Below are 21,753 nucleotides of genomic sequence, written 5' to 3'. Positions count from 1 at the left end.
AACATTAGCATGACTGCACCATTGGCCTGAGCATTCATTTTAATGCTTGCATGTTGCCAATGGTAAGATTATGCCCAATGTCCAACCATCAGGGATCTATGGCCGGCATTAGACCAGATTGCAAAATTAGGGAAATGTGAGAGCAATAAAGCTAAAAACCGGGCTTAAAGCAGTGTTCCGGCCAAAAAGAAAAAAATTAAATGCCAGCAGCTACACATACTGCAGCTGTTGGCTTTTAATAAATGGACACTTACCTGTCCTGGAGTCCCTCGATGTCGGCACCGCAGCTGATGTTTCCATCAGCTGTCGGGTGCTGCTCCTGCCATTGCGGGTAAAGGAACCCGGCAGTGTAGCCTTTCGGCTTCACGCCGGAAACCCTACTGCTCATGCACGAGACCCCGCTCCTCTCTCTTATTGGGCCAGGGGAAGGAGGAGGGGGCCGCGCGGTGACGTCAGGGGCAATGGGCCAGACTCCCGGAAGTGGGAAAGGATACCTGGGAGGAATCAGTTGAGCGGAAGTTCCACTTTTCTAACAAATATTGTCTAAATACAAGAGCTGTGTCTATTCTTACTTGACTTTTGGTGTGGTTTTCCAGATGTGTGCAGTAATCCAATATGACAATTTCCTTCTGGCAGGAGCTTCCTGTAATAAAGACCGCTCACTGCTGCTTTCTTTCCTTGTGCAGAGCGACTGGTCTCGGCTCCGCCCCCACTTGTAGTTTCCTGTAATGGGTGCAGCCAGCTAGACCCTCCCACAGTTCTGCTCTATGAACACGTTTTATGCAGCACAATGATGATGTCACTACTATTTTTTAAAGTTCAACATCTGGGTTTTGCAAAAGCATTTGTTGCACATAGTGCATATATATCCTGGTTATTGAACAATCTATTTGAATGAAAGTTTTTGTGCCCAGATTCCATTTTTTACCCTTTAAATTACCCCCATTCTGATACTTGCTTATCCTCGATCATCTGAGATCGCTACTGGAAGCTGCACAACTACTGCTCTAAAAATCTCCTGGTTGGGCTCTTTGAATCTTATTTTTTTCCTATGGAGAGCTCATCCATTGATGTATATTATAGCACAGGTGAGTATAAGACTTGGGGGGGTTTCTGGTGGGGAAAAGGGGGTGACCTAAAGGATAACTGTACTTAAAGTATAGTGATTTTTTTTAATGTTATGCTTGCCTCCCACATTCCCTTTTATAATGGAAAAAAATGAAGAGTATTTCAGGGGTGGGGATGTAATAATCCTATTCCTCTCACTGTGGTTTTATCAAGGCATTGGTTACAATGACCCCAGATGAGAAGCAGGATGTTGTGCGGACTGTACAGATGACCACACATGAGCAAGAGGAGAAGGTTAAGCCATACACGCTGGAGGAATTCTCCTATGATTATTTCAGGTTAGCATATCATCATCTGACTGCAGACATATATATATATTATCCTGTAACCCCAATAAGCCACACAAAAAAATACTGTTATTTACGAATATGATGTAATGTTAAAGTCAAGCTGAACCTTAATTTTAAATCAGCAAAATACATCCCAGGTGTATCAAAGCAAAATGTGTTCAATGTCTTTCAATTATTTTTCTTTTTCTAAAGCAGCCACAAAGTTGAAAGACCTCTCCCCTGCCAGCATGCTGCATAGTATTAGCCAGATTCAGGTAGAGATACGCCGGCGTATCAGTAGATACGCCGTCGTAACTCCGAATCTGCGCCGTCGTATATTTAAGCGTATTCTCAAATGTTGCTAAGACACGACCGCCGGCGCTGTCGTATCTTAGCTTTCTATTTACGCTGTCCGCTAGGGGCGTGTAAGCTGATTTAAGCCTAGAATACATAAATCAGCGAGATACGCCTATTCACGAACGTACGCTTGCCCGTCGCAGTAAAGATACGCCATTTACGTAAGGCGTTTTCAGGCATAAAGATAATCCACCAAAAAGTTGTCGGAACCGCGTCAAATTTTTCAATTTTTACGTTGTTTGCGTAAGTCGTCTGTGAATGGGGCTGGGCGTAATTTACGTTCACGTCGAAACCAATGAGTCTTTGCTGCGTAATTTGGAGCATGCGCACTGGGATACGTCCACTGACGGCGCATTGCGCCGTTCGTTCAAAACGTCATTTACGTGGGGTCATGCTTTATTAACATAAAACACAGGCTGTGGCTGCTTTAGTATGTAGCACCGTGGCCCTGTGAGATACGACATTTTGTTCTACCGTATGTCCTCACATGTAGTAGAATGACAATAAAGCTTGACTTGACTTGCTTTTTAAAAAAAGTAAGACTTTGCATATCTTTTATTTTGATGCAGCTTGAATGTATTTGGCCAACTTAAACTGTACTTTCATTTGGGCTTTAACAATGTACTTTTGAACGCAATACACCTAAAAATGAAACTCTGGGTGGAACTCTGCTTTAATTTGGAGTATCCTACTAATTCCCTTCTTTTATCCAAGTTCTCCAAATTAAACATAAAAACAATCCCCTAGACTGGTCATTGGAGATAACGAGTGGAAGAGTGTTTGCACCTGGCTGTGTGAAAAATACCCTGTGACTGGCTGTGGACCAATTAGTGGGAGGCTCGGGCACCAAGATTCAAATGGCTCTTGTGGGGGTAGCGATATGTCTTCCCCAGTATGAATTATGTGAAGTGCAGATGTTTGGGTGAATTAAAGAAAATGCAAACCAAAATAAATAATTTTATTGGTGTAAAAGCTAAGCTTCACTATCTAGTGGATAAAATGCCAAAGGCATTTGGAAATATCCCTTCCATTTAATCTCCTGTCGAGATACAACTTTAGAAACAGTAGATCGGATTGTGAAGATTAGGGATGAGCTTCGTATTCGAGCCGAACTCATATTCGACTTGAACATCGTATGTACGAACAAAACGTGTCGTTCCCGCCAAATTCGAGTTACGTTTCACAGACCATAATTCACTGCGGCATCGCTGGCTGATGATGGGCCAAGCATGCACTATGACCCGCATGCTTGGCCAATCACAGTTTGCAAAAAACGGAGAGCCATAATTGGCCAAAGTCAGGGTGGCTTTGGCCAATTATGGCTCAGGGGGTTTAGTACACGCCCACACTATAAAAGGCTGCCTGCAGGTCGGCCTTGTGTAGTGTGTTGCGGTGGTTAAGAGAGGACAGAGAGAGAGTGTCATTTTTTGCAGGTAGATAGAGCAGGCAGGCAGGCTAGTCAGTTAATGTTACAGTGTGTAGAGGATATATATGCATCCCAGGTGTTGTACATATATGTATACACTGTGTAGTTTAGCAAGATCAGTTCTTCCTAATTTACTGGCAGGCAGGTAATTGTGCTAGCTGCAGTATTCTTACGTGGTTTATTGCCTGTGTCCTCTGTAGTTTGCACCTAAAGCTACTTGGTGTGTACTGGACATGTGTTGTATTAGTTTGCACCTAAAGATTCAGGAGCAGTGATTTTAATGATGCTTAAATTAAAAAAATAAATAAATGAAAAATTCCTTTAAATATTGTACCTGCTGGGTGTCTATAGTATGCCTGTGAAAACATCTTTGAGAACCCGGGTCTTGCCCGAGGGAACATGTATCAATGGAAATTTTTTTTAAAAACAGTAATTTTTTCATGTTCCCTGGGCATACTATAGACACCCAGCAGGTACAATATTTAAAGGAATTTTTCATTTATTTTTTTTATTTTTTATTTAAGCATCATTAAAATCACTGCTCCTGAAAAAATGACCGTTTTTAAAACTTTTTTTCCATTGATACATGTTCCTTGGGGCAAGACCCGGGTTCTCAAAGACGTTTTATGACAATAACTTGCATATTAGGCTTTAAAATGAGCACTTTTGAATTTGAACGTTCGAGTCCCATAGACATCAATGGGGTTCTAAATGTTCGCGCAAACGTTCGGTCCGTTCGAAGGTTCTGGTGCGAACCGAACGGGGGGGTGTTCGGCTCATTCCTAGTGAAGATCTACTGACTCAGAACAAGCCTACAGCCAGTGCAATTAAAGGAAATATACAAAATAGGAAGATACTGCACAGGTCTATGAGTGAATTAGTGATGACACTATAAACATATGTGAGAAAAATAATAAATATAAAAAAATAAAAATATAAAAATATAAAAAAAGCTGCTGCAACTTATATGCAAGATACACACACAAAATACAATATAAAAAGAAAAGCTGCGCTGCAAATTGAATTAACATAAATGTTCAATTATGTATTAAAGTGCACAAGTTCCCAGTGCAAAAACTGAAAGGTAAATTAGTGCAAAAGTCCATATATGAAGTATCACAGAGGAATGCAGGAAGTGACAGGAAGTTCTCCGAATAAGTGAAGCTAAATATCCAGGCACAAATCTTGTGAATCAGATGACAAATCCACCACCACTTATGTATCAGCTGCTTACCAGAGCAAGAATAAATTCAAGCATGTACAACATGGGTCAATATGGATCCTGGATAGACTGCCACTCTCTCTCCTGTATCACCAATCCTCTATGTCAGACCAACTTTCTCCATAGATGTTACCCAAAGGAGAAAAACACTCACATGGTGTGATATCGTTTTAAAATGGTTTAATATAAAAAGATATTGCACTCACATGAAAAACGGTTAAAAAGTGCGATCGATAATCAATTAAAGGAAAGCCCGAACTCCTGAGCTGCATGCTAATTCCAGTTCAGTGACTCAGGCTGGGTTCACACTACTACACTACTTTCATCCTACTTTGCTCTGTGTTCAATGTTTCCCTATGAGAGCGTCTTGTAGTGTCCTACACAAGTCGGTCCGACTTTGAAAATGCTCCCTGTACTACTTTTGGTCCTACATTGATCCTACTTCAGGCCCATTGAATATCATTGAAGTCGGACCAAAGTAGTATCCTGTTCATGAAAGTAGGATGGATGTAGGACCAATGTAGGATAAATGTAGGACCAATGTAGCAGAGCAAAGTAGGATGAAAGTAGTGTAGTAGTGTGAACCCAGCCTGAGTCTGAATGTATTGAAGCATTTGGATCAACATAAAAGGAATTTCTCTTATCGTCCATGGAGGGACACAGCCTTCTCAAGTCTTGACAAGTGGGTCATGTTCCTGTTCACAGGAGAGGACTAGGTGAACAGGATCATAACCCACTTGTCAAGATTTAAGGAGCTGTGTCCGTCCATGGACGATAAGAGAAAAGGATTTTACGGCGAGTACAAAAAAATCTATTTTTTAAGAGGTTAATTTTCCCGCTGGGGAGATTTCTAACTTCCTCTCGCAACAGAATGTGATGGAAAATTTCTCCAATGGGTATACAGATGCACAAAACATTGATATCAGTACGCCGGGGAAGGGTCAGTCCTCTGTCTTGTTATAATGACTATCTATGCCTTGGGGTCCCAGTGACAACAGATCATTATCTTTCTTGTCTGATTGGGGTAGATTTGCTAAAATGTGGTGCAGCTGTTCATGGTAGCCAATCAGCTTCTAACTTCAGCTTGTTCAATTAGGCTTTGGCAATAAAACTTGGAGGCTGATTGGTTTCTATGCAGTAGGGAGGCTGATTTTGCACTCTTCAGCTTTAGTAAATAAATCCCACTGTGACAGTTTTTGGAAATAAGGTGAAATCTCCCCGATGGGGGTTACAGACAACAGCGAAAACATTACAGACATATCCAAAGCTGAAAAAAATAACTCTGGCAGAAGTTGGGTTTCCATGCTACTAGTAGGATAGGAAAGACATCAACTCACAGGGAGAACAAACTTGATGCAGATACTGTCACTTGAACTCAGGTGTACTAAACACTCTGCTATTGTACTAAGCGCAGGGCCAGATTTATACTTTGTGTTATTGCAATGCAGGTGGAGTGGAGCCATCCTGGGTGGGCCAGTGGCAATGAATGCAATTAAAATAAAAGTATAGTCGTTATGAGCAGCACAGTTTGGAAGACATTTGGGGCCAGATTCAGAAAGAGATACGACGGCGTATCTCCTGATACGCCGTCGTATCTCTGAGTTCCGACGGTCGTATCTTTGGGGGTAATCCACAAAGACCCGGCGCAACGTAACTTTGGTCATTTAAGTTACACCGCCGCAAATTACACTAGGTAGTGCCCGATCCACAAAGCACTTACCTTGAAATTTGCAGCGGTGTAACTTAAAATCGTCAGGCGCAAGGCGTTCCTAATTTAATGGGGCGAGTCCCATTTAAATTAGGCGCGCTCCCGCGCCGGACGTACTGAGCATGCTCCCGACGTCATTTTCCCGACGTGCATTGCGCGGTTTTACGTTGTGCCGGGTTTTGAGAATCGCGACGGGCGTAAAAAAAAAATACAAGTTGCGGCGGGAAAAAAAAAAATGACAGCGACACGGGGTAGAAGGGTCTGCTTTTACATGGTGTAAACAGTTTAGGCCTTGTAAAAGCAGCCCTAATTTTACGATTGCAAACTAATACTTACGGAGAAAAAACGAAGCTTAAAAGCTTTGTGGATCTCCGTAAGTGCTAATTTGCATACCCGACGCGGCATTTCGACGAGAAATGCCCCCAGCGGCGGCCGAGGTACTGCATCCTAAGATCCGACAGTGTAAAACTATTACACCTGCCGGATCTTAGGAATATCTATGCGTAACTGATTCTATGAATCAGCCGCATAGATAGAAACAGGGATACGCCGGCGTATCCCTTTTGTGGATTACCCCCTATGTGCCTGATTCATAGAATCAGGTTACGCATAGATATCCCTAAGATCCGACAGGTGTAAGTGTCTTACACCGTCGGATCTTAGGCTGCAATTCCAGGCCGGCCTCTAGGTGGCGCTTCCGTATTTTTACGCGACGAATATGCAAATGAGGAGTTACGCCCGACGCTTTTTTTTTCGTCGTTTGCGTTTGGCTTTTTCCGGCGTATAGTTACCCCTGGGTCTATGAGGCGCAGCCAATGTTAAGTATGGCCATTGTTCCTGCGACTAAATTTGAATTTTTTACGTAGTTTGCGTAAGTGTGCTTTGTGAATACAACACTTGACTGAAAAACTTGCGGCGGCGTAACGTAAATGAGTTACGTTACGCCAGCAGAAAGATCCGTTGATCTTTCTGAATCTGGCCCTAGGTTCTATGAATCTAAAATTACTAGCAGGCGGCAACAGCTAGCAGAATTTCATTTGAAAGAATGTTAAGCCTCATACACAGGATCGAACTTCCAACCAACTTTTCCATAGGTCCGAAGGGCGTTGGCCGTGAACTTGTTCTGCATACACACGGCACAACATTTTCAGCCAACATACACCAAATCACGTGGTTTTTCATCTCTTTACCGCCACCCTTTTGGGCGACTTCTGCTATTGTTGTCTGATGTTTAGCATTGGTTCTGAGCATGTGTGTTTGTACTTTGGATTTTAGTTGGATGGACTTGCGTACACACGATTGGATAAACCGATGTAACAGATTAATTGCCCAACAATTGGTGAGCATGAAGAGCTAACTTTTGTTGTCGTTTATTCAGCCAATAATTGTCTGATGGATCATACACATGGTCAGATTATCCAACACAACATGTTCGTCAGACAATTATGGCCATAAAGTTGGATCGTGTGTACGAAGTTGATTTTATAATTAGTCATAATGATGTTGATTTATGATCACAGTGATGAGAAAAACGAAGAAGCAGGATGACATTTTTTATTCTCAAACAAATGGATTTCCAAAGCCTCATACACACGATCGGATTTTCCGACAGGAAATGTGTGATGACAGGCTGTTGTCGGAAAATCCGACCGTTTGTACGCTCCATCGTACAAATGTTGTCGGATTTTCCACGGACAAATGTTGGATAGCATGTTTTTCAAATTTCCTGCCAATTTTCTGCCAACAAATGTGTGTTGTCAGATTATCGGATCGTGTGTACAATACTCCAAAGTACAAGCACACATGCTCGGAAGCAATGCTCACCATAACACAACATTAGCAGAAGTTGCCCAAAGGGTGGCACTAAAGAGCTGAAAAAACACGCAGTTTTGTGTTTGTTGGCTGACAATTCTTTGCTGTTTGTATGCAAGACAAGTTCATGGCCAACGCCCAAAAGTCCTACGCTTTGTCCAATGAAAATCCGATTGTGTGTACAAGGCTTAACAGTATGTGGTTTCCATTCAGGAAAGTCCATTCACTACAAAATTTAATTTTAAAAGCACATTCAATTTTGAACTACCTTCGAGCAACACTTGTCAAGTCGTCAAATGTAATGAGAAATTTTGTACGAATGTTTGTACATGATTTCTTAAAATGTAATGGTGTATAGCCAGCTTAAAGTACAACTATAGACAAAACTTTATATTTTTTCATCTTGGACAGAGTACGGGAGGGTTAAAAACCCTGTTCGATTTGTTTTCGCTGTCTGCGTTCCATTTTGGAGATTTCCCTTCACTTCCTGTCCCATAGCCAAACAGGAAGTTAGAGGAAATCCCTACAAATTAGAGGAATCCCTTGGGGACCCCCAGGTTACCAGAACTTGTTTCCCCATTGGAAGATTTCCCCTGTAACACTTTTCTGGGGACAACCCAAAATTTGGGATTTTCTTTTCTTTTCGCTTATAATGATAATGGTAATCGGAACAAATAGAGAGGGTGAAATTTCTTATTGGGAAGCCCAGGCAGCAATAAAAAAAAATGACAGGTGTTCTAAACTCTCTCCACTCTATCCAAAACTTTAAAAAAAATTGTGTTTAGTTATACTTTAAGACATGTGTAAGAGTAAAATGTCAAATTTAGACATCTTTTAGCCTGCAAACTTTCGATGCATCTAATAACTTTCTCCTTCTGTAATTAGGCCGCCTCCGAAACATACACTGAGCCGCGTCATGATCACTAAAAACCGAGGGAAAGACAAGCTGTGGTGCTACACCCGAGAGCCAATCAAACAAGGCCTTCTAAGGAAAGTGCTGATGAGTGATGAGATGTCTCAGGAGGCCTGCATGTCATTTATCGATATCCTTTCATGGAAAACCAGTTACCATATTTTATTGGGTTGGACCTGCACATATACATCTATGGAGTCCAGTTTTTATATTATACAAATGTTTCCACCTACAAACATCTCAGTTAATACAGAGAGAGAGAGGGAATAAAACATATAAAAAGTAATGCAATATGTTTTAGGGCTAGTTTATACTTGCTTCAAAACAAGGCTTCGGACAGGCTTTGTTAAAGCTCTCTGGACACCAGTCAGAGCTCCTGTCACTAAATAAAATGGTTAGATTACAGTCCTGTAAGTCTACATCTTGCTTTTGCTTGGTGCTTTGATGAGGCTTCGGTGGGGCTTCAATGAGGCTTTGATGGAGCTTGGTTGGGGCTTCAGTGGGGCTTCAAGTAAGCTTTTCTATAGACTTCTATGGAGGCTTTGAAGCCGATTTGAAGCACCACTAAAGCTACATTGTCCGAAATAACTTAATTCCTCTTTTGTCTAAATGGGAACATAAAAGAGACGCCTGGTGTAGACTACCATTATCCATAGCGGGACGATGTAATCTGATAAAGATGCTATGGTTACCCCAGTTACTCTATATCCTCCATAACTCCCCAGTCTGGATAGCTCAAAAATGGTTCAAAAAGATAGAATCCCTCTTCAGAGAGTTAATCTGGAAGAAGGGACAAGCTAGGATTTGTCTCCAGACCATGCAGTTGCCAGCTAAAGAGGGGGGTATGGCAGTGCCTCACCCGAAAACATACTTTCTAGCCTCACAGCTACAACAGCTTGCGAACTGCGGACTGGAGGGAGGTGGAAACTCCGGTAGATTGATGCTAATAGGGGCACCACATAGGACAATAGTGGAGGCACTCGAGGCTGGTTCGTTTGTCCATAGATGTCCCACTATAAAACTAAGCCTTAAAGTGTGGCAAACAACAAAAGTATTGATGGGCTATAAGGGAATAACAATTTTTACCCCTCTCTGGTGCAATCAAAACTTAAGAGAATTAAAAGACATCGAGAGATGTAAAGAATGGGAGAGACAAGGGATAAGCCGTTTAAACCAACTTTACAATGGAGAACAGATGAAATCCTTCGCAGACCTGCGACAGGAATTTAATATAACAAATAAAACATTTTACAGATATCTACAGATCCGACACGCTATCCAAGCTCAGTTTGGGTTACAACCCATTGTATGGTCCTCAGCCCCCACCCTCCTGAAAATAACCTCTTCAAAAACAACTAAAGGCCTGATATCCGAGCTGTACTCTAGAATAGGAGCTAAAACAATAAGTAGGGCAGGCCCCATTAAGAGCAGGACAGGATGGGAGAAAGACTTAGGTCAAATGACCACGGAACAGTGGAGTGCGATCTTGAAGAGGGGGGTATTGGTTTCGATCTCCCCATCTCAGAAAGTATCACACTTGTTCCTTTTGCATAGAGTATACTATACCCCCAGGAGAATGTTCAATCTTGGGTGGAGAAGTACTGACGAATGCCCAAGGTGCAGAGCGACAGGCAATCTTATCCACATGATGTGGAAATGCCCAAAGTTATTTAGATACTGGGAGGAGGTGGTTACCATAATTAATAAAACTTTTAAAGTTAAGTTAGAAGCTGAGTCTAAGACATGCTTGTTAGGCAGCATAGAGGAAAATAGAGTGCCAGCCAGCTCCCTTGAAGTGGTACTGAGATGCCTCTTCCAGGCAAGGAAGTTAATTGCGTTAAGGTGGCAGGCCCAGATGCCACCCACTGTCAAATCTTGGGTTGAAACTATTAACACAATGATTTGGAGTGAGAGAGTGACACTTACTCGATAGGGGAATTATAGCAAGTTTGTGAGGATGTGGAAACCCTGGCTAGACGAAACAGGATGTTCTATATAAAAATCGCCATTCAAATTCAATAAATATCTTAACCCGTTATCGGGCATTCCTTTATGGGGAAGACATACTTAACGAAGTACATTAACTTCAAAAACCTGCTCAAGGTGTGATGGGAGGGTGGGTGAGGGTTTGCGGGGTGGGGGAGCGGAGGCGAGGTATGACAGTTCAGAAACAAGTGTTTCTTCATTTATTCACAATGTCACAAAGAATGAGGGTAGGAAAAGATAAGGGGAAAACAGGGAAAATGTATGGTTGGGTATCGTTTATAATATGTACGATGATGTAACACTTTTTTTGTATTTTTTTATATACGCAAACAATAAAAAAATCATTGAAATAATAAAATAAAAAAAAGCTACATGGGGTATCATTTTTGAAGCAAAGCCGAAGCAAAAGCAAGGTGTAAAGAGGACTCTAAGCTAAACATTTTATTTAGTGACAAGAGCTTTGACTAGCATTCAGAGAGTTTTAACAAAGCCTGTCTGAAGCCTTGCCTTGAAGCAAATATAAATGAGATGTTAATGTGTGCCAAAGCAAGTGTAAATGAGCCCTTTAAATAACTGTCCACTTAGAACTGAGATCTGTCAGAAACCATGAATCAGACCGAGACAGAAGTAAAGTTAAATCACACTTGTTTAAAAATAATAATAATAATAAAAAGATAAACATAGTAAAAACATAGCCAGAGTTCAGGAACCGGATCAGATAGTCAGACAAGCCAAATGTCAGGGAGCCAGAGAAGAACGTAGTAGAAAAGCAAGCAGGATCAGGAGCCAGAAGGGATGTCAGCCAAACAAGTCTTTAACAGGAACGCAAGAGATAGTCTCTGTGATGTTGACCAAGGCGAAGGCAGAGATCGTCTGAGCTGGGCGGCTTAAGTAGGCAGGACTGACGAGCAGGATATCATCAACAGGTGAGTCACTGTGGAGCGATAGGAACTGGCAATAAGCTGACAGCTGAGCAGACAGTGCTGACAGGGGAATCAGCAATTGCTTTCTCCCAACGGGGGCGGGCAGGGGAAGCCGTCCCGGGCCTGAAGGAGACAGCCGCTAGCAATGATCGCAAAAGAATCCAGCAGGCTGGTTATACCCAAGTTGATTGATCGATCAATTTAGTACATTCAGCCTGCCCATTAACATTTTGAATCTTGGCCAGTTTCTGCGTAACCAGCTGAGATTCGAAACGTGTATGGCTGGCCTTAGAGGTGAGAGCTGGCTGGTTGAAATAACACTTGGTTATCAAGAGGTGGGTCCTCCTCTCTAGAGTTGCCAACTTTGCCTCTTTTCTTACGGTATGAGCCTCATACTACTACATTTTAGAAATAATGAGATCTTAATGTTAGCTTGTACTTTGTCTGTGCAAGCGATAGAATGACCTACCTGCCCCCTTCTGCTCAATGTTTATACTCACCTTTAGTTTACCTGCAGGTTCCTGAAAGATATAAGAAGTGAGTTCTAGCATTCATTCAAAACTAAAATATGTGACCAGATGGTCAGTTTATGTTCCGTTCACACTAGTGCAATTTCAGATGCAACTTAAATCGCACAACATGGCAATGGAAATCACATTGTTTTTAATAGTACCCATTCACATCAATACTGTACAACACAGCACAGGCTGATTTTTTTTTCCTGTACCACTTTGGTGCAATTCCAGCACAATGTTGGCACTATTAAATATGCAAACCAATTCACAGTAGCATCAAAGTAGCTTCCAAGTTGCATCCATGCTGCAGTGAGTAGCACAATAGTAACATCCCCAAATTGTACTATAAATCGGGTGGGACTAGCAGACAGTGCCTTAGATGATCACCCATAACAGACATACAGCTGTAAGCCTTAGGCCTTGTACTCACGACCGGATCTGTGCGCTGGAAACTGTCTGCCCGACAGTTTCCGGCGTACAAGGCTGATTTGTGTTTTGTTCCGCTGGCGTGTACACACCAGCGGACCAAATTCCCGTCGTACCGGAACGCGTGCACGTAAACTACGTACGACGTCACTATAAAGGGGAAGACCAAACTTAATGGCGCCGCCCTCTGTTCCTCTTTTGCTAGTTACGGGTTTGCTCGTGTTAGTGAAGGTTTGGTTAGAGCTGATTCGCGCTTCTCGGTCTCCAGGCTTTGACAGCGTGTATTCACGGGTTCAGTGCGTGTGCTTGCGGTAACGTAGTTGTCATTCGGCTATAGGCAAGCAGGTTGTTTCTGCTTTAGCAGTTGCATCCTGTGCGCTCGTATCTGTTTGTCACGCGTTTGTCGCAGGTAGTGCTGGATTTGCGAGTGCTTTCTGTTTCAGTGTGTTCTTGACTGACCAGCCGGCCGGTTTGAAGCCATGATGGAGCAGCAGCGTCAATTTTCGCGAGTTGGTGCTGTTTATGGGATGGCTGCTGGATATGTTCATTTGTCCAGTACTTTGGCCAGAAACAGGGGGCGGAGGCGTTTCTGGACCAAGAATTGGTTGCGCCAGCGTGACCAGTTCTCACATATGCCTCTGCTTAGGGAACTCCAGGAGAATAATCCTAATGACTTTAGGAATTTTCTCCGCATGACGGACCCCGTATTCAACCGTCTGCTGGATCTTCTGTCCCCCTATATCACGAGGCAGGACACTGTGATGCGCCAAGCCATCACGGCCGAGCAGAGGCTTATTGCCACGTTGCGGTACCTGGCGACTGGGAGGAGCCTGCAGGACCTCAAGTTCTCGACAGGCATCTCTCCGCAGGCGCTTGGGGTCATCATACCGGACACGTGTGCTGCCATCATCAAAGTTATGCATGAGGAGTATATTAAGGTAAGTTTCCTGGCTCTAATAATGTGGCCAACTAACTTTATTTTTATTTTCCCAGATATGCTGTGTGTTTAACTAACGTTACCTTTTCTCCCTATGCATGTTGATATCAGCTTTACATGTTTTATTCTTGGCCTACCTGCATATTTGTCCCTTACCCAATATTAACCTGTCCAGCATGCTATCCTAGGGACAAACCCACCTTGCCATTTTTTCTAACAGGACTTTTTGGTTTTTGTGTCCCCCCCCCCCCTTCAAACTTTTATTGTCCCCATCAGAGGGCTGTGGAGTCTCTTAATGAAGTGGCCCTATATATTTCATTTCCCAAATTCTCCATGCACATTTTTCTAATGCAATTTTAATACTGTGAACTGTCACAAGGATGCTTGTAGGATGTTTTTGTTCCAAAGTACTAAATCTCTTTTTTTGTTTGTCCCCACAGCTACCCTCCACGCCACAGGAATGGCAGTCTGTGGCTTCCCAATTTGCCCAGCGGTGGGATTTTCCAAACTGCGGTGGAGCAATAGATGGGAAACACGTCCGCATTGTGCCCCCACCCCGCTCGGGGTCCTACTATTATAATTACAAGGGTTATCATAGTATTGTGTTGATGGCGGTGGTGTCGGCACAGTATGAGTTTCTATATGTGGACGTGGGGAAGAACGGCCGGATGTCTGATGGGGGAGTGTTCGCACGGACTGATTTCTATGATCGTCTCCAAGCTGGTGGTCTGGCATTGCCACCAGATGAAGATAATGTGGAAGGACTTCCGTTTGTGTTCCTAGCGGACGAGGCTTTCGGGCTTGGTCCTCACCTCATGCGGCCTTTTCCCCAGAGGACCCTCACCTCAGAGAGGAGTGTGTTTAATTTTCGGTTGGCCAGGGCTCGGAGGGTAGTCGAGAATGCCTTTGGGATACTCACCAACCGGTTCCGCCTGTTCAGGACATCGATACATCTGGCGGAATATAAATTGGACACCGTTGTATTTGCCTGCTGCATTTTGCACAACTTTTTACGCAGGCACTCCCAGACGTACCTACCCGACATCGGTTCTGAGGCAAGACTACCCTCAGATCCCCTTCCCGGGCTGGACACTGGTCGCGCTGGCTTGGCCCCCCAATCAGCTCGTGAGGTACGCGACAAATATGTTGAGTACTTCATGGGTCGGGGGGCCATTGCTATGCCAGATCATATTTCTTTCTAATTCGGCCCCCAAAGAAAGGAATATTCTCAAAAATAAAAAATAATTAGACCATTGGACTTTATACAGTTGTTTGTCATTAATGCTTTTTCTCTTTTTCTCTGTCTTCCTGGTTCTCTAGCTAACTTCTTCAATTGTAATGCATAATTGATTTCTCCACTTTTAGTAACTAACCACATTTTGCACAGTATTCACTCATCTACAAACAGGGTATTGAGTCTAGAAATAAGAAGCAACTCCATTTGTAAATTTTGAGGTCAAGTATTTTAATTTTTGCTTGTTCATGACCCCAAAAATTATTTTATATTTTTTTCATTACTCCCTGCTTTTGTACTTAGGAGTAAAAAAAATTTTTTTTAATTTTTTTTTTTTTCAGGTAATTCAACCAAAAATATTATGCAGATTATACATTTATTAACAAGTTCACTTTTTTTTTTCTCAAATATAGTTAGATTTATTGTTTACATATATATATATATATATATATAGATTATATTTGGTGGGGTGTTTAGCGCCTTAATTTTTTTTTTGTGCATATTTTTTATGCACAAAAAACAATAATTTTTTTAACATTTTTTTTGTTTTTGGTGTGTTTTTCTAAAACAAAATTTTTAGGTGAGAATTTGGAGTCAAATCTCTACTTCACTAAATTCAGTGATTAGAGAGATTTATAATTCTATATATATATTTTTAAAATTTTTTACCGTTGTTTATTCTTTATGGTCTAAACTTTATAGTATCCCAAAATGTTCAACATGGTCAAAAAGTAACAAAATCCAATTCCAAAAATATAAAAACTCACAACAGCAGTCAGTCATGGTGTGCTTTCACACTGGAACACGCCAAAATTGGAAGATACACACATTCAGTGCAAACTCGACAAATGTCATTGGTTCAACAGACAAATGGCCACATGTGCTATCTGACATCATGGGTGATCAATGTCTGTGTTTTGTGGGAGCAAACCCTTCCTCTCAACTACTTGAGGATGGAGGAGGGGGTTGGACCCACAAAGCACAGACACTAGATATTCTGTGATGGCAGATAGCACATGTTGGCACACTGTGTGTGTATCTTCAAATTTTGGCGTATTCATTATTCAAACTGTAAAAATGTTTGTGGGGGCGGGGGATGGGCGGGGGGTGTTTCAGTCTTTGACACGGCCCATCATGTCAATAATGTTCTTAAAATTAGATTCGATCACCATCATTCTTTGCCGCATATTGTCCATTTCCGTGCTGCATTCCAAAAGCACATTTGTTACATTCTGTTCCATGAGAAACATCCTTTCACGCATATTGTGCATTTCAATGCTGCACTCCATTACCTGCTGAATAATTATAGCAGCACTTGCACGTGAAAATATTGGCACACCATCCTCCTCCCCTAAAACCAACAAAAAAAAAGGCATTTACAACTTTATTTTTCGATGAGGCCTATCTACATATGTTTTTTTGAATCAAGCTAGGGTGACACTGACCTGATGGGCTTCTCCTTTCCACCTCTTCGACATCTTCTATCACTCCTCCTTCTTCCACCACCTCCCCATCATCTTCAATCACTCCTCCTTCTTCCACCACTTCCCCATCATCTTGGACTCCTCCTTCATCCATCAATCCACCTTCTTTCAATTCGCCAAATTGTTCTTCCGCCACTTGCCCTTCATCTGCTATGACTTCTAAGTCCAAAATTACTTCTTCCTCCTCTCTTCCTTCCTCCTTTCTTCCTTCCTCCTCTCCTTCCACATCCTCCTCTCCTTCCACATCCTCCTCTCCTTCCACATCCTCCTCTCCTTCCACATCCTCTTCTCCTTCCACATCCTCCTCCTCCTCCACATGTTGAGATGGCAGATTTTGGCCTTGTCTGGCCCTCTCTGCCTCCTCCAAATGCTGGCGACTTCTTTCCCCTGAAATAAACCAAAAAAAATGTAGACTCATCAGCACACAGATATTGGAGAGCATAAATCGCACACATTGCTTAGAAGATGCTTTCATTTAGTTACTTTTATCTTTCACCAAACCTACATTTTGCAATTACTTCTATATGGCAAGCTCTGATCCTGCCCCTTTTTAGCAAAGTGACACACATGGATGTCCCCCCTAAACTGTATTTCTGGGAGACCCTACCAAAACCCATTTTGGATTTGTGGAGACACAGGTGCTCTGCATTTCAGATGTGAAAACATCTGCTTTATTACCACTGTTTTTAGAATGAATCCTGTTTGCCTTTCCCATTCTCATACTTTTTTTTTCTTGAACTAGCTTTTACACAATGTTTACAAACAAAGTTTTTGGCCAGTGAGCCATGTCCAGGTGTGTTGTTCCTGGACTAACCGAGCCTTTATGATAAACTATGTGATGTTACGTTGTTTACTAAGAACACTGTTTGTAAATATGTAGTTATTTATGTCCTAAAAAATAAATGACAACATGTCTTTAAAATTACAAGCAGGCCAAGGAGGCAGATGGTGAAATATACATGGCAACACATTATTGCAGACAATCACCCCCCCCCCCCCCAACCCCAATATATATTTACTTACTTTTACGCAGAATTTTAAGTATTTTCTTCATCTTATGTGGCTCCCTCAATTTTAAGTCTGACCATCGTTTCCTCAGCTGTTCCTTGGACCTGGTGATCCCAAACATCCTCTGCATTCTCCTCGCCACCTTGTCCATAATATGTGCCTTTCGGCGGTTAGGGGTCTTGTATGGCCCTAATTCACCATCATAGTCCTTCTTTCGCATGATGTAAACTAACTCCACCATTTCCTGGAACCGCATATTAGTGGCTTTATATCTTCTTTTCCTTGATCGGGACGTCCCTGCCTCTGTCCCTTCACTTGTGGCATGAGAGCATCGTGCCCGCTCGTGTGACATCGCCATCTTTCCTTTCCCACAGAGATTATGGGCGTGGAAAAGATGAATTCTTACGCCATGGGCGGAGAAGAGGGCGGCGTTTAATACATACGCGGAGTGTAGAGAATGCAAACAACGTGTTTACGTCCGTTACGCGGAGAATCTTCGAGCGCATCCAGAACATACACAGTTAACGCCATATTTCCTAAACTCATTGATTAGGGGCCTCGCAAAGGTGACGAGGGCGGGGTTTCATAAATACGCGGAGTGTTTAAAAGGTTTACGCCGTGATTACGCATCTTACGCGGTAATTAGGCGAGCGTGAGAAACGAGGAGCGAGAGACAGGAAGGTAAGGAAATTAAAAATGTGATCAGCAGAGGCCTTGAAAATGTAGACACATGGGATGGGGGTTTGGGCTGTTGGTTGCACCCTTTTTAAGCTATTCTGTCTATGGGGTACCACAATGTTATTTTGGTATCCAAATGCTTTTGGACACCTCACAAAATAGAGATGTGAACAATGCTGTACCTCATTGACAAGTTTTTGAATGGTGTATTCAGATCAGGCAAAGTATTGTTCAAGTGTTGGTTGTACAGAGGTCATTAGGAAGTGTCTTTTATGTCATCCATTGTCAGGGGCATGAGATTTACACATGAAAGAGTGCCTAGATGAAAACTGTCATTTGTAAGCATTGTTTAATTTTATATATTTAAAATATTTACTGCAATGTGAACAATGGCTCTGCATCTAGCAAATCAATGTTTGGTACAAGCAATGCGGCCGAGCTGCCAATCATTGTTGAAACAAGAGAGACTGTGTTTGTAATTAGATATAGGTAATAAATTTGAAGACACATATTAGATCAAGGTCAACGCTGATCCTTTGGAATATTTATTTTTCTGTGGTTTATGTTTTTGGAATCTAGACTCAAAAAGAAATCTAATTTAGAAAAAATTACAATGGACCTCCTACAAAGCAAGGAATCTATAGAGGCCTTACTTCAAAAATACCAGGACACGCCCATCCTGTGGAATTCAAAACACTCTTTATATTGCAATAAAGAGGTACGAGCGGCAGCACTAGAAGAGCTAGCAAATTATATGCAAACTTGGGTGCCAGGATGCACTGCCAACATGGTGAAGGATAAACTTGCCAACCTCAGAAGCACATACAGGAGAGCATACAAAGCTAATAAAATCAAAAAATCGGGAGCAGCAGCAAGACAAGCAAAGGAACCCAAACTGTGGTATTATAAACAGATGGCTTTTTTGCGGGACGAAATGGAAGGCAGGAAAACGATGTCCAGTCTTTCTTCCAACCTTTCCTCCATGCTACCTTCCAGCGGACCTTCCCCAGATGACCACAGCCCTGCAGAGTCGGAGGAAGAGGGCCTGGCTGACAGAGATGCAGATCTGCCACCCTTCGATGAGGAGGTATAGTAGTTTCCTCTATATTTATGGCGTAAAGAATTCTTGGTGGATTAATGATTAGATATTGTCAAAAAAAAAACCAAGCTGGGAAAAAGCAAACAAAAAGGTGTACAGACAAATAGGTGTCAGGGATGACAACTGCAGGGGTCAGAAGTAGAGTGTATTCAAGTAATAATGAACAGAAAATACTAAACGAAAAACAGGAAAATGAGTGTGGTTTTATTTAGCGAAATTGTAAAAAATTTCCTTTTTTTTCCACACAGGAAGAAGAGATCAGCCAGGAGGTGGCAGATCCTCAGGTGTCTGTCAGCCAGGAGGAGGCCGGGGTCAGTGGCAGCCAGGAGGAGGCCGGGGTCAGTGGCAGCCAGGAGGAGGCCGGGGTCAGTGGCAGCCAGGAGGAGGCTGGGCCCAGTGGCCTGCAGCAGGTCCCCCCGCCCAGGACAACCACCACCAGCCAGTCTTCTCCCCCCCAGGTGAGGCCATCAGGCCGAAGGAGGCAGTTGAGGCCTGTGGAGGAGGCAAGCCTCCGCATGATCCAGGAGGCAAGCGCCATCATGAGGGCCCCCCTCAACCCCACAGAGGCCTTCAGTGCCTCATTGGCCCATGATTTAAATGAAGGGGAGGAGGACCAGAGAAGACTGGCAAAGGCCCTGATGAACCAGGTCCTTTGGTGGATGCAGAGGGGCCTGCTGACCCCAGACACTGGGCTATGTGACCCGGCCCGGCTTGCGGAACACCATCCTCCTGCTGCCACATCAACCCCACCTGCAAGACCCCGTGTTCGATCCGCTGGAAGGCTGCCTGGAGGGAAGGCTGGAAAGAGGAGGAAACGTTGATTTTCTGCCTTCCATTTCCTTCCACATAAAGGACATCTTGTTTGTACTACCACAGTTTGGGTTCCTTTGTTTGTGTGCTGCTGCTTCATATTTTTGTGTTTGGCTCCTGAGGCTTGGAAGTTTATCCTTCACCATGTTGGAAATGCAAGTTTGCATATAGTTTGCTATCTATTCTAGTGCTGCCGTTCTTTTTATTTTTTGTGATGACATTTGCCTGAATAAAAGGCTTTTTGCTTTCATTTGAAAACATGTCTATTGTTTGATATACTGTGGGGATTATTAGGCAGCAAACCTTTAATAAATATACAATGGGTAATTTACAAAGGACACACTCCTTGGGGGGGGGGGGACATTTGGTGTGCCAACATGGTTTAATATTCTCTAATGAAACACCAAAAAAAAAAAATTAAATGAAAAAAACATGTAAAAAAAAAATTGTTTAACTGGTGACATAACTAGAAACAAAATAAAAAATTAAAAAAATGCACATTCCTTTACAAAAATGACTACTCTAAATTATGGAGGACCACCAACCAAAACACACGTCTGGCATAGAAAACATTATTAAAGGATTACATCACAAGCAAGAAATGTGACATTTCAGTATGGGACAACTCTAATGAAATTGCATCAGCAAGAGAACGGGGTTATTCTAGCAAGAGAAGAATTAATCAAACGAGGCTTTAAAATGTGGTTTAGTGCGCCTTTTTAAGACATTGTTCTCTTGCTAGAATAAAATGTTTCTAATGACGAATGTGCCATATCCCAAAGAAACGCGAGTTTTACCTGAACGAGCGCTCCCGTCTCCTCATTTGGACTGAGCATGCGCGGGGTTTTTGTACGCTGCTTTTGTGTACAGACGACCGAACATGTCTGACGGACACGATTCCAGCAGACTGTTTTAAAGCAAGACCAGGAAACAGTTGTTCGTTGGAAAACGGTCTGGCCGACGATTGTTTGCTGGAATTCTGTACGTTACTGCCTACACACGAACGAACATGTCCGCTGAAACTGGTCCGCGGACCAGTTTCAGCAGACATGTTTGGTCGTGAGTACGAGGCCTTAAAGTGATTTCTACGTCAGTTTTTGTTTACATAACAAACATGTTTTTTTTTTTTTACATAACAAACATGTTTTACTTACCTGCTCTGAGCAGTTGGTTTTGCACAGAGCAGCCCCGATCCTCCTCTTCTCTGGTCCCTCTTTGCTGCTCCTAGCCCCTCCCTTCTTTGAGTGCCCCACAGCCAGCACCTTGCTACAGGGGGCACCCGAGCTGAGTCGGAGCTCCGTGTATCCATTCAGACACGGAGCCCCGGACTGGCCCCACCTCCTCTCTCCCCTGATTGGCTGACTGACTTTGATTGACAGCCGTGGGAGCCAATGACGCTCTGTCTCTGCCAATCAGGAGGAGTGTACTCGATGGCTAAGGGCATTGTGGACATTGCTGGAGAGAGAAGGAGGCAGGTAATTGGGGGGTGCTGGGGGGGCTGCTACGCACAGAAGGTTTTTTATCTTAATGCATAGAATGCATTAAGATAAAAAATATTCTGCCTTTACAACTCCTTTAAGGCATTGGGGTGTCTAGGCACAAGAAGTGCCCTGCAGAATTAAAAAAATATATATTTTTCTGGGTCCAATTTAAAGTTACCCAGCATGTTACTTGGCAATGCCAGATGGATAGGTTGTATGAGAGATTGGCATGACTAGCATTAATGTTCTGGAAAGCTGCAGTTCGGGAGTTGCTAACATCATACTGTGCGAACACACAGGGATTACTGATGCTAATGTCTTAACACAAACATGATGA

The 21,753-nt window shown here is 42.8% G+C and overlaps 1 protein-coding gene across 1 annotated transcript in view; it reads left to right on the top strand.

The window, feature by feature from the left end:
* Positions 1–21,753, top strand: part of MYO7A (myosin VIIA) — a 304,325-nt gene that overhangs the window by 240,111 nt on the left and 42,461 nt on the right. The window contains exons 36-37 of the mRNA XM_040339989.1: positions 1,282–1,406; positions 8,808–8,965. Of these exons, the coding sequence (XP_040195923.1) occupies positions 1,282–1,406; positions 8,808–8,965 (283 nt within the window). The remainder of the gene's footprint in view (positions 1–1,281; positions 1,407–8,807; positions 8,966–21,753) is intronic.

Source organism: Rana temporaria, chromosome 2 (genome assembly GCF_905171775.1).
Source record: "Rana temporaria chromosome 2, aRanTem1.1, whole genome shotgun sequence".
In the NCBI taxonomy this organism is placed as follows: Eukaryota; Metazoa; Chordata; class Amphibia; order Anura; family Ranidae; genus Rana; species Rana temporaria.
The sequence above is the reverse complement of the archived record's forward strand: the minus strand, read 5'-3'. Positions and strand labels throughout refer to the sequence as shown.